Source organism: Anarhichas minor, unplaced genomic scaffold (genome assembly GCF_050575085.1).
Source record: "Anarhichas minor isolate MPS153535 unplaced genomic scaffold, ASM5057508v1 ptg000028l, whole genome shotgun sequence".
Lineage (NCBI taxonomy): Eukaryota > Metazoa > Chordata > Actinopteri > Perciformes > Anarhichadidae > Anarhichas > Anarhichas minor.
In genome coordinates, this window is record NW_027466474.1 from 11,227,375 (window position 1) to 11,246,803 (window position 19,429).

At 42.3% G+C, this 19,429-nt stretch overlaps 3 protein-coding genes and 1 long non-coding RNA gene across 9 annotated transcripts in view; 3 read left to right on the forward strand and 1 right to left on the reverse strand.

Annotated features, from left to right (window-relative positions):
* The window catches only part of LOC142962608 (uncharacterized), a 25,221-nt gene continuing 5,792 nt past the window's right edge, over positions 1-19,429 (reverse strand). The window contains exons 4-5 of one of the 3 annotated variants that reach the window (XR_012957337.1): positions 18,330-18,479; positions 1-1,766 (exon numbers count right to left, since the gene is read on the reverse strand). This is a non-coding gene — a long non-coding RNA (uncharacterized LOC142962608). Of the gene's footprint in view, positions 1,767-12,138; positions 15,304-18,329; positions 18,480-19,429 lie in introns of those variants that run through there. The other 2 variants (XR_012957336.1, XR_012957335.1) reach the window with 2 other exon arrangements.
* LOC142962605 (solute carrier family 25 member 53-like) lies at positions 599-2,916 on the forward strand. Its single transcript, XM_076103188.1, is given in 3 exon segments — positions 599-744; positions 983-1,791; positions 1,794-2,916. Coding segments are annotated over 2 exon segments (885 nt in total). The 5' UTR covers positions 599-744; position 983; the 3' UTR covers positions 1,871-2,916.
* tmsb1 (thymosin beta 1) lies at positions 3,158-10,586 on the forward strand. 2 transcript variants are annotated; one of them, XM_076103190.1, is made up of 9 exons: positions 3,158-3,312; positions 3,833-3,947; positions 4,872-4,903; positions 5,424-5,526; positions 6,688-6,719; positions 7,227-7,329; positions 7,815-7,846; positions 9,084-9,186; positions 10,153-10,586. In XM_076103190.1, exons 2-9 carry the CDS (start codon positions 3,845-3,847, stop codon positions 10,200-10,202), a joined length of 558 nt encoding a protein of 185 aa, XP_075959305.1. In that variant the 5' UTR covers positions 3,158-3,312; positions 3,833-3,844; the 3' UTR covers positions 10,203-10,586. The 2 variants fall into 2 exon arrangements, with proteins under 2 accessions (XP_075959305.1, XP_075959306.1); XM_076103191.1 differs by having other exon boundaries at positions 3,291-3,312; positions 3,830-3,947.
* The window catches only part of LOC142962602 (SLAIN motif-containing protein-like), a 10,794-nt gene continuing 4,378 nt past the window's right edge, over positions 13,014-19,429 (forward strand). Inside the window, exons 1-4 of one of the 3 annotated variants that reach the window (XM_076103185.1) lie at positions 13,014-13,305; positions 13,845-14,491; positions 17,384-17,520; positions 18,834-18,956. In XM_076103185.1, coding sequence (XP_075959300.1) covers positions 13,854-14,491; positions 17,384-17,520; positions 18,834-18,956 — 898 coding nt within the window. In that variant the 5' untranslated portion in view covers positions 13,014-13,305; positions 13,845-13,853. The remainder of the gene's footprint in view (positions 13,306-13,844; positions 14,492-17,383; positions 17,521-18,833; positions 18,957-19,429) is intronic. The other 2 variants (XM_076103183.1, XM_076103184.1) reach the window with 2 other exon arrangements.

Consider the following 19,429-nt stretch of genomic DNA (forward strand, 5'->3'; position numbering starts at 1 on the left):
GTTGAATACAAGCAGGATCATGGGTAGCTGTTTTGTTTCGTTTATTCCAAACAGTGCACAATACATTTTTGTAGCGACTAGAAAGTAGTTTCCATCTGCAGTCCCTGTGTGAATGCAATCTCGGATTTTTGTTCCCGAGATTGTTTAAATTCTTCGATCAAAGCCCTTGGTCTTTGTTATATGCATTTTCCACATTCGGTGTTTGTCAAGAATGCTTTGAAACCGAATTAAGACATTTATCATTGAACGGTTAAAATCCAAATGTGTTTATTAGACCCTTGACGTCTGTGTTTGTCAAAGGGTTAAGTAAAAATAAATAATTCCCGTAGTAAGCCTGTTGCTTTGATTTTTCACTTGTGACGCACCCTTGTTCCGAAGAAAGAAAACACCTTGATTGATGTGCAAAATAACCAATCGTCAACCACGTGACGTAGATCGTCTTGACCAATAGTTATTCTAGAAGAGGCGGGCCAATCACCGGCAGCTTGATGCTCAGTGCACCCTGTCATTTTAATACTGAAACCGTTACACGTTTTTGGATGTGGTCTGATAGTTTGTGTCCTTATTCGGGTAAAAAGCGTGTTGCCGTGTTAACGAGGCAAATTACCCGGAATGAGCTCTCTCTCGTGCAGTGTAGGAAGTAGACGCATGTGCTGCCTTCAGCTTCCAGCAGCAGACGGAGGACATTTAAGTAGATAGGCTTTATATATTTACTGTTTTTAATGTCTACTGATAGCTGACTGGGTAAGTAAATGCATCTCAGATTTTTCTTCAATTATTCTGATCCCAAAATTACCATGAACATTCATATGTTAAACATATATTAATATATTATTTAAGTGGCATTTCTTTGGCTGTGTTTTTTTACCCTTAAGTTTCAGTTTTAGTTCTTTTTTTGCCTGTAGGCATTCTCAGTCTCAGTCTGTCCTTTTGTTAGGGCGACACTGAAATGATTTGTGATTCAATTTTTACTCCGCTCAAGGATGGCAGGAAGCCCTGACAACAAAGATGAAGGGGGCCTCAGGGATCCAATGGTTCGTTTCCCCAGCTACTTGCACGGAGGGACCTCCAGCCTGCTATCCACCCTCCCCACCCTCATTGTCTTCCCTGTCTACAAAGCTGTTTTCCGTCAACAAACCCACAACACCTCGGTTCAGCAGGCCGTGGGGCAGCTCCTCAAAGAGGGACCTGTGAAGCTCTACAGGGGCGTGGCCCCACCATTGCTGATGAGGACCCTGAATGGCACGCTGCTCTTTGGCCTCCAGGACACCCTCCTCCGCCAGCTCTCCCTATCATCCCAAAATGTCCTTTTCACCCCTGCCCTGCCTGCTCTGGCTGGGTTTGGAGCAGGTATGGTAGAAGCTGTGGTTTTTACCCCCTTTGAGCGCGTCCAGAATGTGTTGCAAAACAGCCAAAACGACCGCCATCTACCCACCCTGAAGAGTGTTCTTGTCCGGCTGAAGGCACAGAGGCTGGCCTCAGGGTTCTACAGAGCCTTGCTGCCCATCACAGCCCGCAACACTCTCGGCAGCTCCCTGTACTTTGGCCTGAAGGGGCCGGTGTGTGCTGTCGTGGAGGCACAGGGGCTTTCTCCAGTGGTTTCCTCCTTCATCTCGGGGACGCTGACCTCCATGGCCATCAGCTTGACTCTTTACCCACTGTCGGTGCTAGTGGCAAACATGCAGGCACAGGTGGGAGGAGAGGTGAAAGGGGTGATGGCTTGTTGGAGGATTCTGTGGGAATCCCGGCAGCGGAGTGTTGCTCTGCTGTACAGAGGAGGTTCACTGGTTATTCCCCATGTAATATTCTGGTTATTACATGGGGAATCACCACTACTATCTACGACTGGCAGCAGAAACGTTCAGGTTAAAGAACTAAATTAAACAATATTTGTAACTGTTTGTATTGATTTTAATCCAGAAAAAAACGTTTTCATTCTGAAGCCACGACCAATGTATCAGAAGGCACAAGCAAGGTCAAGTCACTACTGCCAGGACTTGAACTGCGGTTTCTAAAGGGTGGTGGCCAATTTTTTATCAAGAACCAAAGTTAAATATATTGATAATATAAATGTGATGCTGGTGAATCAGGTGCCTTGTATTTATACTTTCTTAATGGGGGATTCTACTCATCAAAGTCAGTTTACTCATCATACTCAGGTTATCAACATCCAATAAAGTTCACCAGCCAGTTCAACAGGATGCCCAACGAGTTCTATAGCCCGATGATCTGATTTGGAGACTACAATTTATAGCAGAAACCCTGCATTACAAATTGGGTGGTGGATTTAGATAAAGACGGTTATTTACCAGCTAGGCAACAATGTTGTTTTCAATATGGAATAAAAGTAGGATCCATACATGTTTCGGGCTGGATAAGGCACTAAAGGTCAGGATATCTTGACCACCTGTCTCTGTTGAAGTGCAATGCCAAATCACTGTAGTTTATCTGCATAAAGGGAGATGGATGCATGTTTATGGTGTATTGTCAATACATTATTGAATATTTTGTAGGAAATAAATATTGCATCTGAATTAAAGGACTTGCAAAAAAACAAGATAGGCACTCCCTGTGTGGAGTTAGTATGTTCTCCCCGTGTCTGCATGGGGGTCCATAGACATTCAGGTTACGTTAGTTGGAAACTAAGTTGGTATGGAGCACTTTAATACACTGCCATCTCATCCAGGGTGTACCCTGCCTCTCACCTTGTATGTGGGCCAGCTCCAGCGCCCTGCCATGAGCCAATGGATGTAATAAACAAGTGTTTTTACAATGTAGCCGATTTTTAAAAAAAAAAACTGTTTTACTGTGAAATAAAAACGTCTGTAATCGCCGAGTATTCCTGTGAAATACAGATGTTTTTTCCCCCCTCAAACTGCATTCATAAATAAATGTTATCCATCATGCATTTAAAAAGTTTCTGTGATCTGTGATTTTTGTCAAACCATGTCATGTCACAACTCGTCCATTAGATGGTGCGCGTGTGTGTGTGTGTGTAAAATAAAAAATCAGCCAGATCCCTTATAATGGAAGCTCAGTAGTGCTTTACTTTACGCAGGTGAGGGGAGGAACAACTGATCCAAATGATTGCGACATTCCTGCGCAAGAACGAACAGCGATCGGTTCTGCCCAGACATCAAGATTGACCAATCAAAATTCTTCCACCGAGCTTTGGGAGCCAATAGGAGCTGGAGCGTTCGTGTCCATTTTGGCGTGCAGAAGGGCGTGTTGTCTCTACTTAAAGCGTTGGCTCTGGACACATCACACAGACGCATTTTTACCTGCTAAGGACGCTGCGCACTTCTGCACCAGGTAAAGTTATTCGGAATTGTCTCCGTTTAGCAGCTCGCACACTCAAAACAGACGCCTAGACGTTGTAATGTAATGCAAACGTTGTTAATGTTAAGAGATATTTTTGTTTCGTTCTAAAAAGTTAGTGGTGGGTGTTCAACATTTCTGCTACAGGCCGAAGACTTTCCTCAACAGTTACTTTACTGTCCTGTGGATTACTCCGCGTTACTGTGGGGTGTGGTCCGATAGCTTTCCTGGACGCCACATTCTCCTGCTCGCGTGCTGTTTCGTTGTATGCGTTTGTTAATGGCGAGCGGGGGGGGTAAACTAGCTTTTCTGGTTAATGGTGAATTCCAGGGTTCAGCAGAGTAGCTACTCTTTCTGTTGTTTTAAGAGAGGTGGGGCTTAATGTGCATACCTGTGTGGGATTGTACACTACTGCTGTCTTCAGTGATAATGAGCTCATCTTTTCCTTCTCTCTCTCTCTCTCTCTCTCTCTCTCTCTCTCTCTCTCTCTCTCTCACAAACTTTTCTCCAGTAGAACTCTTCCAAAATGAGCAGCAAATGTCCAGTCACTGGGGAGGTGAAGGCGTTTAAGAGAGGTAGTCTCAAGAAGACCGAAACGCAAGAAAAGAACCATCTTCCAACGGTTCAGGGTATGTGTCAAAGAGAAACCGCCCTTGTGCCAGGTTCCACCTTTTTCCTCAGCTCCTTGTTGGTCACAGTCCAACTTCTCCCTGCCTATCATTATGAATGTCAAGCGCAAACATTGTCCTACTGATTAACTGCAGGTACACGCCCAGCTACGTGAGAGCTCGTCCTTGTTCTGCTCCATGCCCACCTGTTCAAAGGAAAATGTATCAAAAGATCTCTGTCTTTATTAAGAGGCCGCAGAGCAAATGGAGCTTCATACGCTCCCAACTATGGGGTGAAAAAAAAAAACTCTTTATGAGAGCAATGAGTCCGTGGCCCAGACAATTTACTGCACACTAAAAAGGCCTCGCCTTAGATCTGGTAGCGGGAAGAGGAGAGTTTAAAGTGTGGGTGTGTTGTACTCTTGTTGTGGAGACATAAATCTGTCCCCAATAATGTAAATCACTTTTTACGGTAAGGACTTGGTATAAGGTTAAGATTATGTAAGTAGGGTGTGTGTGTGTGTGTGGCCTCTGATTAGTGGGTGTTATCATTCTATTTCTTATAAATAAATTCTTTGAGTCCCAACAGGTCGGCTGTATAGCTATTGGCTTATTTTTTATTAAGAAATGTCAGTATTGATGCGTCTAATCACAGTACAGTCATATAATGTAGTTTACAGCTCAAAAACTCATAAAAATCAGTTGCACCAGTTGCTGCATACATTTACACACCATCAAGATTATTTGCTTTAGATCATTGTGGTCCGGTCTTGTGTAAATCAGAGTTTTTAATTGATTAACACAGGACGATGATGTTTCAACACAGTGCTACATCAATTTGATTTGATCCTGACAACAAATTAGGACTGATGTATGTTGTTAAATCGACGGCTCAGTTATAGATTGGTCCCCTCATCCCTGTCTGTCTCTCTTGTGATCACACAGTGATTGATGATGAGAAGACGGCCATCAAAGAGGTAAGTACCTGCCATTATTCCTCTGCTTCAGTCCTGCTCTGTTACCTGCTCTTCCTCCAATTAGGAATCTTGTCCGTCATCTCCGCTTCCTTCTTGGTTTCTGTGAATTTCTCAACTCTGTAGTTTTACAAGCAGGATCTGAGCATAAATCATGATCATCTTGCTTTAGTCTTGTATGTTCTGGAATTTTTTTTTTTTTTTCATGCACGCTCACTTTCATCGCTAAACTAAAGCAGATCATTTTCCAACTATACTTTTGCTTCATAAAGTATGTGTTTCCTGTGTCTGGCTTACATAACTCCAGAGTTCAGCCCAGTACTGTCTTTTTTTTTTTTTTTATTTTTTTTTTTTTAACTGAGGTGGAGCTTGATTTCATACTGCACTGAGTGATGAAATGATGGGATTGCGTGTTTATTCTTTCTCGTACATTCTCTTTTCATCATGCCATGTTGGGTGTTTTTTTTTTTTTTTTGCTTTCAATCATTTTGTTGATCTCTCCGTCTCCCACTTTTCCCATTAGAAATGCATGAAAGATACACTCAATTCGGAGTTGGACGAGTTCAAGGCGTGCACGCTCAAGAAGGCTGAAACACAAGAGAAGAACCCTCTTCCAACTCCAGAAGGTAGGTGTTTAAAATCTATCTGCTCCGCCCTTGATCCAGGTTCCTTCAGCTCCTTGTTCAGATACACGACCAACTTCCTGGGAGCTTGTTCTTGTTCTGCTTAATGCTGACCTGACATGAAGCAGCAGGAAGAGTTTAAGTTAAAGTGAGGCAAACGGCCCTCACCGTTATGTCAGTGGGGAGGCACTGAATCACGTGGAACTGCTGGTGCATGTCAGCTTTTTCTGAGCCTTAAACTGTATTTTATTTTTTCCTCAGGAGAGCTATGTTTTAGTGGAAGGAGGAACCTGCTTTGTTTTAAATGTTTCTTATGAAATTGTAATTATTTTACTGAAATCTTTGATTTTTACTCCAGGGCCACACCTTGACACAGTCTACATTTAATTACATGGTCTCGTGTTGTACATTGCTGCTGAAGTAATATTCAGACATTACATTAAAGGGGCACTTGATAGATTTTACACAAAGATAAGTTGTCATGAAGATTACTATACAACCTGTGAACACTATTTATATACTGTGGGTTCCCAATACCCATACTATTTAGTCTGTCACATGCAGGATCCCAAAAATACCAGGATGTCCTAATTCATCCGGGTGCATTTTTCAGTATGCAAGTCAGCATACTTTTCTGGCTATTCTGAGCCACAATCCTCTGCACTGCGGATGTATGACAGTGTCAAAGCTTAAGATATAATTCTATGACAAAGTAGTCCCAATCAAATGCATACTGTATTCAACAGTACATACTTTGTAAGGGAAGCTGCCGTATGTACGTACATAAAAGTGTGCCATCTGGAACGCAGTGATAATATCGTCTTTGGAGCTGTCTAAATCCGATGTCATCAGGAAAAACATGTTAGACTTGAAGACTACAAAAGAATCACGGAAAGCCGTAGTGCAGTATCTCTCTAACTATTTGCACTGCGGTCGGTACACACCAGCTAGAATATTTGACAGACGCTTTAGATCATGGTTGTGTACTTCAGAGTTGGGGTATTACATTTATTACTACAGGATGATCATGTTGATACAGAGTACTATATCAATTTGTTTTCTTGTCCTGACAAACAAATCAGGACTGATCTTTGATTAAAGTTGATGAACCTACGGCTGTTATTGATTGGTCACCTCACCTTTGTCTCTCTTGTGATCACACAGTAATCAAGCAAGAGAAGATAGCCATCGAAGAGGTTAGTACCTGCCATTATTCCTCTGCTTCAGTCCTGCTCTGTTACCTGCTCTTCCTCCAATTAGGAATCTTGTCCATCATCTCCGCTTCCTTCTTGGTGTCTGTGAATTTCTCAACTCTGTAGTTTTACAAGCAGGATCTGAGCATAAATCATGATCATCTTGCTTTAGACTTATATGTTCTGGAAGTTTCTTTCCCCATGCATGCTCACTTTCATCGCAAAACTAAAGCAGATCATTTTCCAGATGTACTTTTGGTTGCCTGCGGTTTGCTTCATAAAGTAGGTTTGTGTATATTCAGCCCAGTACTCTCTTTTTAAACGGAGGTGGAGCTTGATTTCATACTGCATCTGGAGTGACGAGATGATGGGATTGTGTTTAATCTTTCTCCAACATTCTCTTAACATTTTATCATGCCATGTTAGGTTTTTTTATTTTTATTTTATTTTTATTTTTTATTTTTTTTGAATCATTTTGTTGATCTCTCCGTCTCCCACATTTCCCATTAGAAATGCATGAAAGATACACTCAATTCGGAGTTGGATGAGTTCAAGGCGTGCACACTCAAGAAGGCTGAAACACAAGAGAAGAACCCTCTTCCAACTCCAGAAGGTAGGTGTTTAAAATCTATCTGCTCCGCCCTTGATCCAGGTTCCTTCAGCACCTTGTTCGGATACACGACCAACTTCCTGGGAGCTTGTCCTTGTTCTGCTTAATGCTGACATGATAATATCGTTGGCTCTGAAGCGAGCTGTCTAAATCTGATGTCATCAGGAAAAACGGGTTAGACTTGAGGACTACAAAAGAATCACGGAAAGCCGTAGTGCAGTCTAACTCTAACTATTTGCCCTGCGGTCTTTACACACCAGCTAGAATATTAGACACGGACGATTTAGATCATGGTTCTGTGTTGTGTACTTCAGAGTTGGGGTATTATATTTATTACTACAGGATGATCATGTTGATGCAGAGTACTATATCAATTTGTTTTCTTGTCCTGACAAACAAATCAGGACTGATCTTTGATTAAAGTTGATGAACCTACGGCTCCGTTATAGATTGGTCACCTCACCTTTGTCTCTCTTGTGATCACACAGTAATTGCGCAAGAGAAGATAGCCATCGAAGAGGTAAGTACTTACTCAACTTTCTCAACGGTGTTACAAGCAAAAACGCGGTGTCTGTCTTTTCTCTTACATCTTCTAGAAACGGGTTATGTTCTCATGAAACTCTTTGCCCCATGCTGACTAATTTCTCCGTAAAACTGGAGCATATCTTTTCCAACTATGCTCTTACTTCCTTGTGGTTTGCTTCTTTGGCCCCGGTGTGCATTTAATATTTTCCTAATCTCTTTTGCTCCTGCTTGGTATTATCGCAAAAACGCAATATATCGTCCACTTCATATGCTGATAACACACCGTTGTAGATATCCCTGTCCTCCGATGATCTCAGGCCTGTTAACAAACGTGTTCACTTTCTTAATGATTCTGATTTCTGGATGTTCAGAAACGTTTTATACACAGCTGAGCAGACTAGACTGTTGTATTCGTAGTTGAACCTAAAAGTCAGACAGGAAATGTATTCGCACTTGGCATCACTGTCACTAAAATACAGTGTGCAAGCCCAGGTATTTTTGGATGCTGATGCTACTGTATCGCTCTGTTTACAGGATTATCCAAACAGTCAGTAGGACGGCTCCAGATTAGTCCTTACACATACTCTAAAATTTGAACAGATTACTCCTGTACTGAATAATAATGCATTTTATTGTTTTGTTTATAGTGCTTTTCAAAAAAACTCAGACACGTTACAAAGGGGATAAAATGGAGAGAAATATTCGAACACGTGCATCATAGAAATAGACGCTTCAATGAAATCACGTCATTGGCTCCGGGGACAATAATCACCTTCAAAATCCTGCTAATAGTCTACAAAGCACCTAAAGGTTTAAGTTTATATGAATAAAATTGGCATTTCCATTCAATGACCACACATAAATGCAGATCAATGTTCAATACGGCAGGTTTCCCTCTAATCCCCGTATGCATGTAACTGAATACCTGTAAATAACACTACAGTGTAACATGACGCCACATACGAGCTCTTTGTTCATTGTGAGCCAGTAGGTCATAGAGTAGGGACGTGTTGTTTCCTGTGACTGGCTTACAGCCAGAGTTCAGCCCAGTACTGTCTTTTTAAACTGAGGTGGAGCTTGATTTCATACTGCAGCTTAAGTGATGATGGGATTGTGTTATATCTTTCTCGTACATTCTCTTAACATTTGATCATGTTAATTTAAAAAATCTGTTTTGATTTCAATCTTTTTATTTTTTGTTTCTCTCTCCATCTCTCACTTTTTTACATTAGAAATGCATGAAAGAGCCACTCAATACGGAGTTGGAGGGGTTTAACGCGTGCAAGCTGAAGAAGGCTGAAACAAAAGAAAAGAACGCTCTTCCAACTAAAGAAGGTAGGTGTTTCAAATCTATCTGATCCGCCCTTGATCGGGTTCCTTCAGCTCCTTGTTCGGATACACGACCAACTTCCTGGGAGCTTGTCCTTGTGCTGCTTAATGCTGACCTGACATGAAGCAGCAGGAAGACTTAAAGTGAGGCAAACAGCCCTGACCGTTATGTCGGTGGGGAGGCACCAAAGCACTGAATCAGCTGGTGCATGTCAGCGTTTTCTGAGCCTTAAACTGATTTATTTCTTCTCCTATTTTACTGAAATCATGTCTTTGTTCATTTCAAATGTGATTTTCAATCCTGTGCCACACCTTGACGCATTCTGCATTTACTATACATTACTAGACCGCCTGTGAAAACAATGGTCTGCTGTCCTCTGTGGCTCCAAAGGGAGCTGTCTTAATCTGATGACACCATAGTCGTAAGATAAGATAATCGTTTATTAGTCCCGCAGTGGGGAAATTCACAGCAGCAAAGTGGACACTGCACACAAGATGCAGAGTAAAGAGTAATAAACAGTAAGAGTATCAACTAAGTAAAGAAGTACAACATCCACAGTAACTAAGTATAACTAAAGAATTTAAATATTATATATACAGGTATTTTTTGGTGTTGTGTGGTCTACTGGGAGCACACAACAGATGCCATCTGGAGTAGTGAGTTAGGCTTAATGACTACAAATTTATCACAAAGTTGGCATTTAGCTAATACAAGATGTTATTGAGTTGCATTATGGGAAATGGAGGATCCAGTGTTTCTGGAGCTTGCCCCGTGCTAGACACTAACGTGTATTGTATCTCAGCCTCTATGATTTAGAGATTCTGTTTCTCTTCCAAGGTTGCTAATGTTTAAACACAGTGCTATATTGATTAGTTTACTTGTCCTGCCAACAGTTGAGGACTAATCTTTGATGTCCAGACTCTGTTATCGGTTGATCACCTCATCTCTGTCTCTCTCTTGTGATCACACAGAAATTGAAGCGGAGAAGAAAGAGAAGAAAGGGAAGAAAGTGAGAAAGTAACAAACGCAACGGTCATGATTCAGCTCTCTCTGTCCTGCTCCTCTAAATCGTAATCTTGTTAATCATATCCGCCTTTGCCTGTTTTCTGTGCCGCCATGGTTTATTAGAAATGGTGTTTGGGCTGATGCTTTGGGGAAACATCTGTCTGTAATCTCATGTAGATGTTTGTTCTTTCCGTGCAGTTTAGAAAGAGCTGAGCTGAGCAATATTATTTTCTAAAATGAGGGAAATCATAAATGATTGTATTAATGGAAAGCCATGTATGATATTACATTGTTAACAATACCACAAGTCTGCTTGTAAATGTTAACATTCAGAAAATGTTCTGAGAGAGAACGCATAAGATGATTATTTTTTTTTCATAATAAAAATGGATGCATCAAATGTGAGTTGTATTTCAAACTGATTTTGAACTGATGTAAGTGCTGGACATTGTCTAAATAATTTTCAAATGAAAATATTAATATTTAAAGCTCTGGTATACTTTCAAGTATTTCACTGCTGAAAATATGGTACTTCCATAAAACTGTGCTGTCTATGCATTAGAGGACCACAGCTTGACTCTAGGCCTCTTCCACATGCTGTAATTTCTCTGCACTGTATTCTGGCTCATATTCTAAGTAGGCCAGGCCTGAATGTCCAATTCCAGCATTATGCTACACTGCCCCTCTCTCCATGCAGGCATACAAAAAAATGCGGAAGTACAGTCTGTAGTTTGAACAACCCGAAAGTCACGTTGACTGACGGGAGTACTGCTGGGTGTTCGTAACATGGAGGGAAGTTAAACATCGTTAATCTGTTAATACTACCCACATTGTAATTATACAAAGCTTGTTGAAAATCTGCAAATTTTCCCTCAAGTGGTCAGAAAGGAAAGTTGGGGCAGTTTGGGTGCACTGGTCCACATTTAAGCTGTACCTGTTCATATAGAGTACTCAGTGGAACAATATTGTGTTCACAATAGGGAACGATATAAACTAAATACAGTCCAATAGGTTTTAGAATACAATTTGTGAGTGTTTCACCATTATGAGCAAAAGTCAGTTTGTTGTCTTAACGGTAACAAAATTTATAGAAATTGACTCGCTCTCCTGTTACTTGACCATGTTTGGCTGAGTAGAAAAGGGTCGTCAATGAAAGTCTGTTGCGATGTCCAAGTTTTATTTTTGAATAATAAAACTGACTTGTTTGTGAGCATGCATAGTCAGTTTGCCTTGGCTGCACATGAGCAACATATATTTAAACTGAATTTTGAATGGTTAAGTCAACCGTTCTCACAGTCAAAACCTTTATCTGGAATTACAGGTCTAAGCCTGCAAGAAAAGGGAGTGGATCCGCTTCAGGTGCTACACATTCCACATTGCCATGAAATATTTATGTTGAAACGTTGAGTTTTAATAAGCAGGGGTGTCACATTTATACTTTTTTAAAAAGCATGTCATTGCAAAATGTTTACATGATTCTTGTATCTTTGCAGTATGAACTTGCTTTGGGGATGCATCACATTTTCATACTATGTGGATTGCTTAAGATGGTGCAGGCTGTGCTTTTCCACAACAAGCCTGTTGAAACATGCTCATACAACAGCATGCAGGTACTTGAGAGTGAAGACATACTTTATCCCTTCTAATTGTCTTTGGTTAGAATTACGTTACCAAAATTAGAGACTAATGCAGATTTACAATTTCCCTTCTGTTGAAAGGAAGCCTGTTAAGATCATGAAAAATAAATTATAGGAAATGATAGCTTTCACGAATGTGCAAAAACAGATCATCTGCATGTAGTTTTCTTTTCCCATGGTCTTTCAGGATCAGACATGTCTGTGCATTATGACAACAGACTAGACGTTGCAGCACCAGAGGAGAAAGATGAAATGATAGGAGGTAGACATAAACTTATCTTATTCAGCATCCTTAAAAGTCATTCTCGAGCCATATACTGAAAAACCCAAACTTTTATTTGTGATTTATGCTGTAGCATTGCATTCTCACAGGGTTACTGGTTGTTTACTGACCTGCATTTGTATTGCCTGCTGTTTTCAATTATCACATCAACAACTGCACATGATTATTGTCTCTTGCAAAACAAGTTTTACAGATACTTTTACTGGCATCACTACTTCCATAAAATACCCTTGTCCAACAAATAATCTTTTCATCATGAAGACATATTTGAGTAAACTACCATTGCAAAACAACAAGTCACACTTTTGCTGCATTCATACCACAACTTAGTAGTTTATTTTCTTTTGCAATTTCACAATCCTGCGTTTTTCTATGCACCGATGCAGTAAAGTGAAGACATTTTGTAAGTAAGTCTAGTAGGTCTTATCAAGCTATGAAATTATGAGGTGATCATCATCCTCAAATAGCTGAAAGAACATAGATGACCAGAAACAAGGTGAGAATTATCTGTTTTTTAATGTTATAAGACAGTCTTTTTGTTTGTGGAAACGGAAAAACATTTTCTCAGTTCACTCAAGTAGTATTTAGGATCTATTTTCAGTGTCTTGAGACACTTGCTATGTGTACTCTAGTATAATGGGGTGGATACAGTATTAATAGTTTGAAAAAACTCAACAGCAATGCCTTTTCCTAAGAAACAGTGTGCGGGCTATCATTCTTTCTCATTCTTCAGTGTCACTAATCACTGCAGATACAATTTTACTGATAGAATTATGTAAACAGCGACACCTACCGGCTACAGTATATATTACAACAAATTGCATTGCAGTACTACTTCTCTCACATAGGGGGCGCCAAATACCAGCTAAACTCCATAGGGGGAGGGGCGAGCGCTGCCGCTGCTGGTCGATTCATTGGGCTAACTAAAGTCCATCAACAAGCTAGTTAACGTTAGCTGTGAGCGATACGATGAACGCTATTAGTGATGCTCTGGCATCAAGAAAACATGGACTAGCTAACTGAGATGTATTCCGCTGTATTGACAATCATTGCCTAGGTGAGGACCATTTCAGGTGGTCGTAATTAGCTGCTTCATTCATGCGGTCGCTGGTGCACCGCGGAGTTTGAGCTCTGAGTGTCGGGCAAGCTCAGTCATCAAGCTCGCTGGGGACGACTGGAACAAGACGGCTCACTCACCGGTACGGTTGTTTTTGCTGTTAGCATGCTAGCCGAGCTAACATTAACCTGAGTGCTCAAATGTCTCGATATACTACGATATAGCTGCTGCAAGTTCACAGCTCGGGGTTAGATGTGGTGGTGTACACATCTTCCTCTTGTAGCTTAGCTTCTTGCAACGGTCATTGCAGTGGGAAACAAAAAAAGTGTTCGGCGTCATGTAAATACATGTAAAATGATTGTTGCCTGAAATCGACTCACGTTCGTTAATGTACTGTTCAAGTGGCGCATTGATACCAGAGCTAGTCCGTGTGACTTACGTCCAAAGCTCTGCATGTGAGTGAAGTAGCTAAAGAATATTTATTCATGTTACTTATATATTATATATTTGTAACTATGTGTTAAGTTGCTGTTGTGTTGCCCCGGTGATAGTGCCTATTCCCTAAAGGTGTAGTCAGCAACATAACGTGAGTTTTGCCCAAGCTTGGGCTAATGTGTTAATATGAAGACCTGTTGTGTGTTGTCATGATGTAAATTATAATCCTACTCTTCCTCCCAATAGAGAAGGAGCATGGTGGTCCCGGACAGTGCCAGCGTGGTCCCCCAGGCTGACAATGGCAGTCCCACTGGCCCCCTGGAGAGCTCCACGCCTGGGTGCGAGGAGGAAGAAGAGGGGGGTCCGGACCGGGCAGGGGGGGAGCTGGAGGAGGTACGAAAGCTGCAGGAGCTCGTTCGTAGGTTGGAGGTCCAGAACGAGACCCTGCGCAACAGGGGGAGCAAGACCATCGTCCACAGAGGAGCCGGCAGCAACCGCAACCTCACCGACGCTGTGTATATCAACGAGAGGCTGACTTGCGAGGAGGTGACCAACTCCCACCTCAGATTGGAGCACGGTGGCGAGCTGGGCACAACAGACTTTGAGCTGTCGCCCACTCAGGACAGCAGCAGCTTTGAAGACATGTCCCCTCTGCCCATGGCCAACAGGCTGGAGGAAGAGGAGGACCAGGGTCCGTGTGGGGGTTTTCTCACCTTGACCTGCAGCAACGGAGCCGCACAGTCCCTGCAGACCCCAGAGAGCCCCTCTCTGGAAAGTTATGAGTCGGAGACACTTGCGGAGAGCGACTCGGGGGCGGACCAAACTGCACTGGATGAAGTGGACGTCCTAGATCTGGAGGATGAGTGTGCAGACTTGGAGGACGAGGACAGTTGGTATGTTTTGATGTCTGAACTGCTTGTCTCTGGTCTCTTGTTATGTCTTCTCCCTCTAGACCACCTGTTTGGGTTATCCCAAGATATCGGTACTGGACTGATCGGTGTGCGGGATCTTAACATTTGCAGATGTGAGAGAGAGAGCGAGTCAAATCCATGATGTGTAGCAGAGCATAAGAGTTACCTTCAGGGGAAGTAGACTTCTGGCAGCACAGGCCACAGCGATGCCATATTTTAAGTGTGTATAGGTAGAAGAGCCACATGAGTCACTTGTGCTCTTTACTTTCGACCTTCTTTTCGACTCCCCCACAGGATGTGACTATGTTCCGTAGCAGCAGTAGGTTATTTGGATTTAAAATTAGAGTTAATTCGTGGCCGAGACAGAAACCACTTTTTTTTTTTCCTCCTTATCCACAGAATCTTTTCTTTTACTTTCAGAGCTTTGCTTAACTGTGGCAAACATTTTGAGCACTAGCTCTGAATATTAACTGTAATCAGGAGGAAATCGTGTCCGTGATGGAGAAAAGAGAGAGAAGAAAGACACCGGACCGACAAGGAGGCGGTAAAAGAAATGGGCAGCCCGCCGGAGGGAATCAGTTCAGATGCAGTTGACGTGCCTAACAAAGTGAGAGGCTGTTGGTCGTCCCTTAAAATTGACTCTGAGCTGTCTGACCGAGGTAAACAACAGGCGCGACCGATGTGCGACCTGTTTGGCAGGTAATGATGAACATGAAGGCGCTGGTATTGTTTTCACCCTGTGAGTCTCTGTGTGGGTGTGTCATCGTGGCAGGATGTGGTCCAGGAGACTCCCACTGAAGCAGAAGCACCACAGAAGAGTTTTCCAGTACTTTGCCAGGTGTTTCTATTTCTCTGGACAGATTTTGTCACCACATTAACGTCAAAACTGTGCAAATGCAGTCGTAAAACCGTACGGGTGTGTAGTTGAGCCGAGTTTGAAGATGGCCCGATTTTGTGTTGCAGCCGGATCGTCTCTGGTTTTGTTTGTGTCAGCATGAATTAACATCATTTAGGTACCAGAAGTGTTCTATCAAGCTGTTTCAAGGAGAAAAGCTATTTCAGAAATAATTGTAGTAATATGTGTTGTTATTGTTGGCCCGGCATAGATCTCCATTCACTAAGCCTTGTTACACAATGTACTAAAGATCAACTTCTGCATTAGTTCATTCCTGAATGCCGGTCAGGTTGAAGCTTATAAAATGTTTTTTTGTTTTTTTTAAAACAATATGGACTTTGTTCATTTCCTCCAGTTTTAATTGGCAGAATATTACCAAAATGACCAGTTATAGAGGGTTAATTGCTAATAATCCATGTTAACATCATGCCAGAGTTCAGTCTAGACATGTTCGTTTATGCTGTGCGTGTCCCATATTGTGTTCCTGATGGTTACTTTAGCAGCTTAACAGTGCACTTATTTTCAGTTTCACATCATTAGCCATACCGTGTGCTTTGGGAGGTTATCATGGCCAAAAAAATCCTGTAATCCTAACGGCGACATAATCTGATCTGCTCTGGGCTGGATGCTGCCGCATGGCTAAACTGCTTTGAGTGGGATTGCACAGCATGTGATCCGAGCCCCCCCCCCCCCCCCCCCCTCTCACCGGAGCTCAGAGCAACTGGTGGAGCTGCTGTTGTGGGAGTATCTGCGCCGTTAATTATAGTTCCAAGACTTGATTAGAGTCGGATGTTTTTTTTTATTACTTACGGAAAATGACCCTCTGTGATGCTGCACATCTGGTTGGACACAGATGGGACCTGGCTTGGTTTCATAATGAAAGCAAGAACACACGTTTTATGATGACTATACGATCACTACTATAGGGTTCGTTTGAAACTATTATGTAAAAGAACTGTGAAAGTATGGAACATACAGAAACGGATCCACCGATGCTGCTCTACTTATTTTTTTTATGTTATATTATAAAAGCAATTGTGGTTTGGTATATTTTTATAATTTTGATTTAGAAGAAATCAAACACACACACATAGAAACTGTTCTCTCTGGCAGGATGCGTGACCTAAATATTGCTCTCTGTTTTGTTGCTCATTCCAGTGGGAAATGGGTGCTTTTGTGTTTGCCCGACGGGAAGATGATCTGTAGTTGATTGTCAGTCCGGGCCTTTTGTGTGTCCAATTTAAAAGGGATCAGCCCGTGTGACTGCCACTTCAAAGCTTTGTGATGAACCTGATGTCTGTTTGCTCTCACTGGGGCAACGCCGCACACATCACAGTTCCACATTTCGACATTGTGTGTGGCTGCATGAAAACCGACCGTGGCTGGTCGTGCGTTGACGTGATTGTTTCTGGCTGCTATTTCCAAAAATAACTCTAGATTTGAAATTTCCACGTCTTTTCAGATTTGTCCACCCAACTGTGGCCCGTCATGACGGAGTGAAGCTCGAGATGTTCGGCGCATTTAAATGAGGCGAATGTGTGATTGTCATGTTTGAGAACCATGGCTGAGGCCGTGATAAGGATGTATTACATAAAGTGTTTGCTCGCTCCCTGTTTGATCTGATTGCATCATCACTTTAAACAAACCAGCCTGGTTGTTTGTTTGAAGTGAGATCTTTTATGTGCTGCTTCACAGTGTCTCACTCACGCCTATCCTATGTTGTGCATGGTGAAGAACATTCTTACCGTGTGCACGGCATGCTCAATGCTATTAAGTGCATACCTTATAGGCCAATAATTCACACTAATCTCCATCTTGACAAGCGTGTTTAATAAGAAGTAGATTAGGCTTACTGATCGGCCTTTTCCCAACCCTTTCCATCTCTGTATTCCTCTCCTGGTCCCCCTTTTGCTTCGCCTCATTGCTCCCATTTCCCTTGGTAATGGTTTGTTTTCTTCCTGTCTGCCTCTTCTCTACAGGTTGTATGTGTCTCCAAAAAAGCAAGTAGACGATCAAGGCCCAGAGTCTCCGTTGAAGTGGTGTCGGCAGGCTCTTGACCAACGCAGCCCCGAGACAGAGTTAGCTTGTCGGACCCTGATCAGCCGCTTGGACCAGAGTATGTAAACACAAACATGTTTGCATTGAACTCTTTGAAGTGTCCGAACCAAGTATTTATTATGCTGCTTTTTTTATGCATTAACAATCTGTCAGAGGTGGTTGGCCTAAATCAAGATTAAGACTCCTAACTCAGTGCAGGGTGAAGGTCTTACCTACCTCTGTGAAATGTCTGCTGTCTTATTTACTGCTCACCTCTACTGTGTGCACAGAGTGTTTGTTTTAGTTGCATGACAAAAGCCCGAGCGCTCGGTGAATGATTACATGGTGCGTACGTCTCCACGTGTGGACAGAAGTGTCTGATCCAACAGGCCCCATATATTATTTACCCGACTCGCAGCTCCGACTTCCTGCACACTGCAGAACCGGAACAACAGAGCTATTCACACCAGGGCTGACTGACTACATGAATCATGGGCTGGGTTGGATTACTCTTCCTCCCCCCCCCCCCCCCCCCCCTGGGTCAGCTCAGTCTGATTGATGCTATTACACACTGCCATGCTTTGTTTCTACTTAATTAGATCACATGCAAATGACACCAGGCTGCTAAAAAATAGCCACGCACCTCTCCGCAAATCAGACTGGTCGGTTATAACTCTGTCTTCTGTCTATTTATGTGGGAGACATCGGATAACTGGAGCGCTTTACCTTTTTTAAAGCTCATGTCTTATTTGATTTCCACATGAAATACAGTACAATTATGACTTGAAACAGTGTTGGATTGGTGAAATCATATAAATAGTTGTTTAGTGAAGGAATTTGATATATTTATTTCCTAATTAGCAGTTAAACGTACGACACAACATCTACCTCTGGCTGCAGTTATGAGGTGCCGTGTGTTCACAGCATCCAGACAACAACACGATTTCCCAGAGGTCCGACTCTTCCTGTTGTTGGCCTGTTGTTGTCATGTGTGGCTGTCGTCGGCTCAGCTGTTGTGACTCTTTTACGCTTCTGCACCTACAAGAACCAAAAGAGCAGATGCACACAGTTTGCGCGCCCAAGACCTACCGCTTTCCACTAAAAATGGGGCCCTTAATGTAATTTAATTACATTTTTCCAACCATACTTTTATCATGTATGATGTGCTTTGTATTTATTTATCTTCATATTGTCCTTTATTTAGCCAGGACGGTCCTATTGAGACACAAGATTTCTTCTTCTTCCAGGGAGTCTTGGTCGTGAACAGTTTCACGTAAAACAAAATTCCCCTTAGAACCCAAACAATACATTAAAGCACGTCCTCTCTCTCTCTCTCTCTTTTTAAGGTGTGTATGATCTTCTATCTAACCGCTCCTCTCCTGTTCCCTGCAGCGTCTCGATGGAGGAGCATGTACAGTAGCCCATCAGCAGAGGCAGGCTCGACCGGCTCAGGCCTGATCTCTCCTGGGTACCACAAATCAACTAACAAATCCCTACTAACCTGTGGCAGCTCAGGTATGGCATGACATTAACACACTGTGCTCCTCCTTTTCTGCTCAACACAACAGTGGGATTGACTGCAGTTACTGTGAGGATGTAGGTCACTTGATATGCGTGTGTGTGCACTAATGCATAACAATGTGTTCCCTCGGGATCTGAATGGTCATTTTTGGACTATTCTGGCCTTTTTGCATGTTTTACCCAGTTTACTGTGTGCCAAGTATACTGCACTGTTAAAAACAACAACTATAAGTTCGATTGATTTTCTACTTTTACCATGCAGACTTTAAGCATTCATTTTATTACTGGAGCCTTGTATCACAGACTCAGTTACGGTCCATTGAACAGCAGGGAAATTAGGAAAGAAATAAAAAAAATAAGTGAATACAGACGTCATGAAAAGGCAAATGTGCTTCCTGCATGACAAAGGTTGCTGATAGTATACACGTGAATGCACCACCAACAACACATCTGTATCACTGGTATAC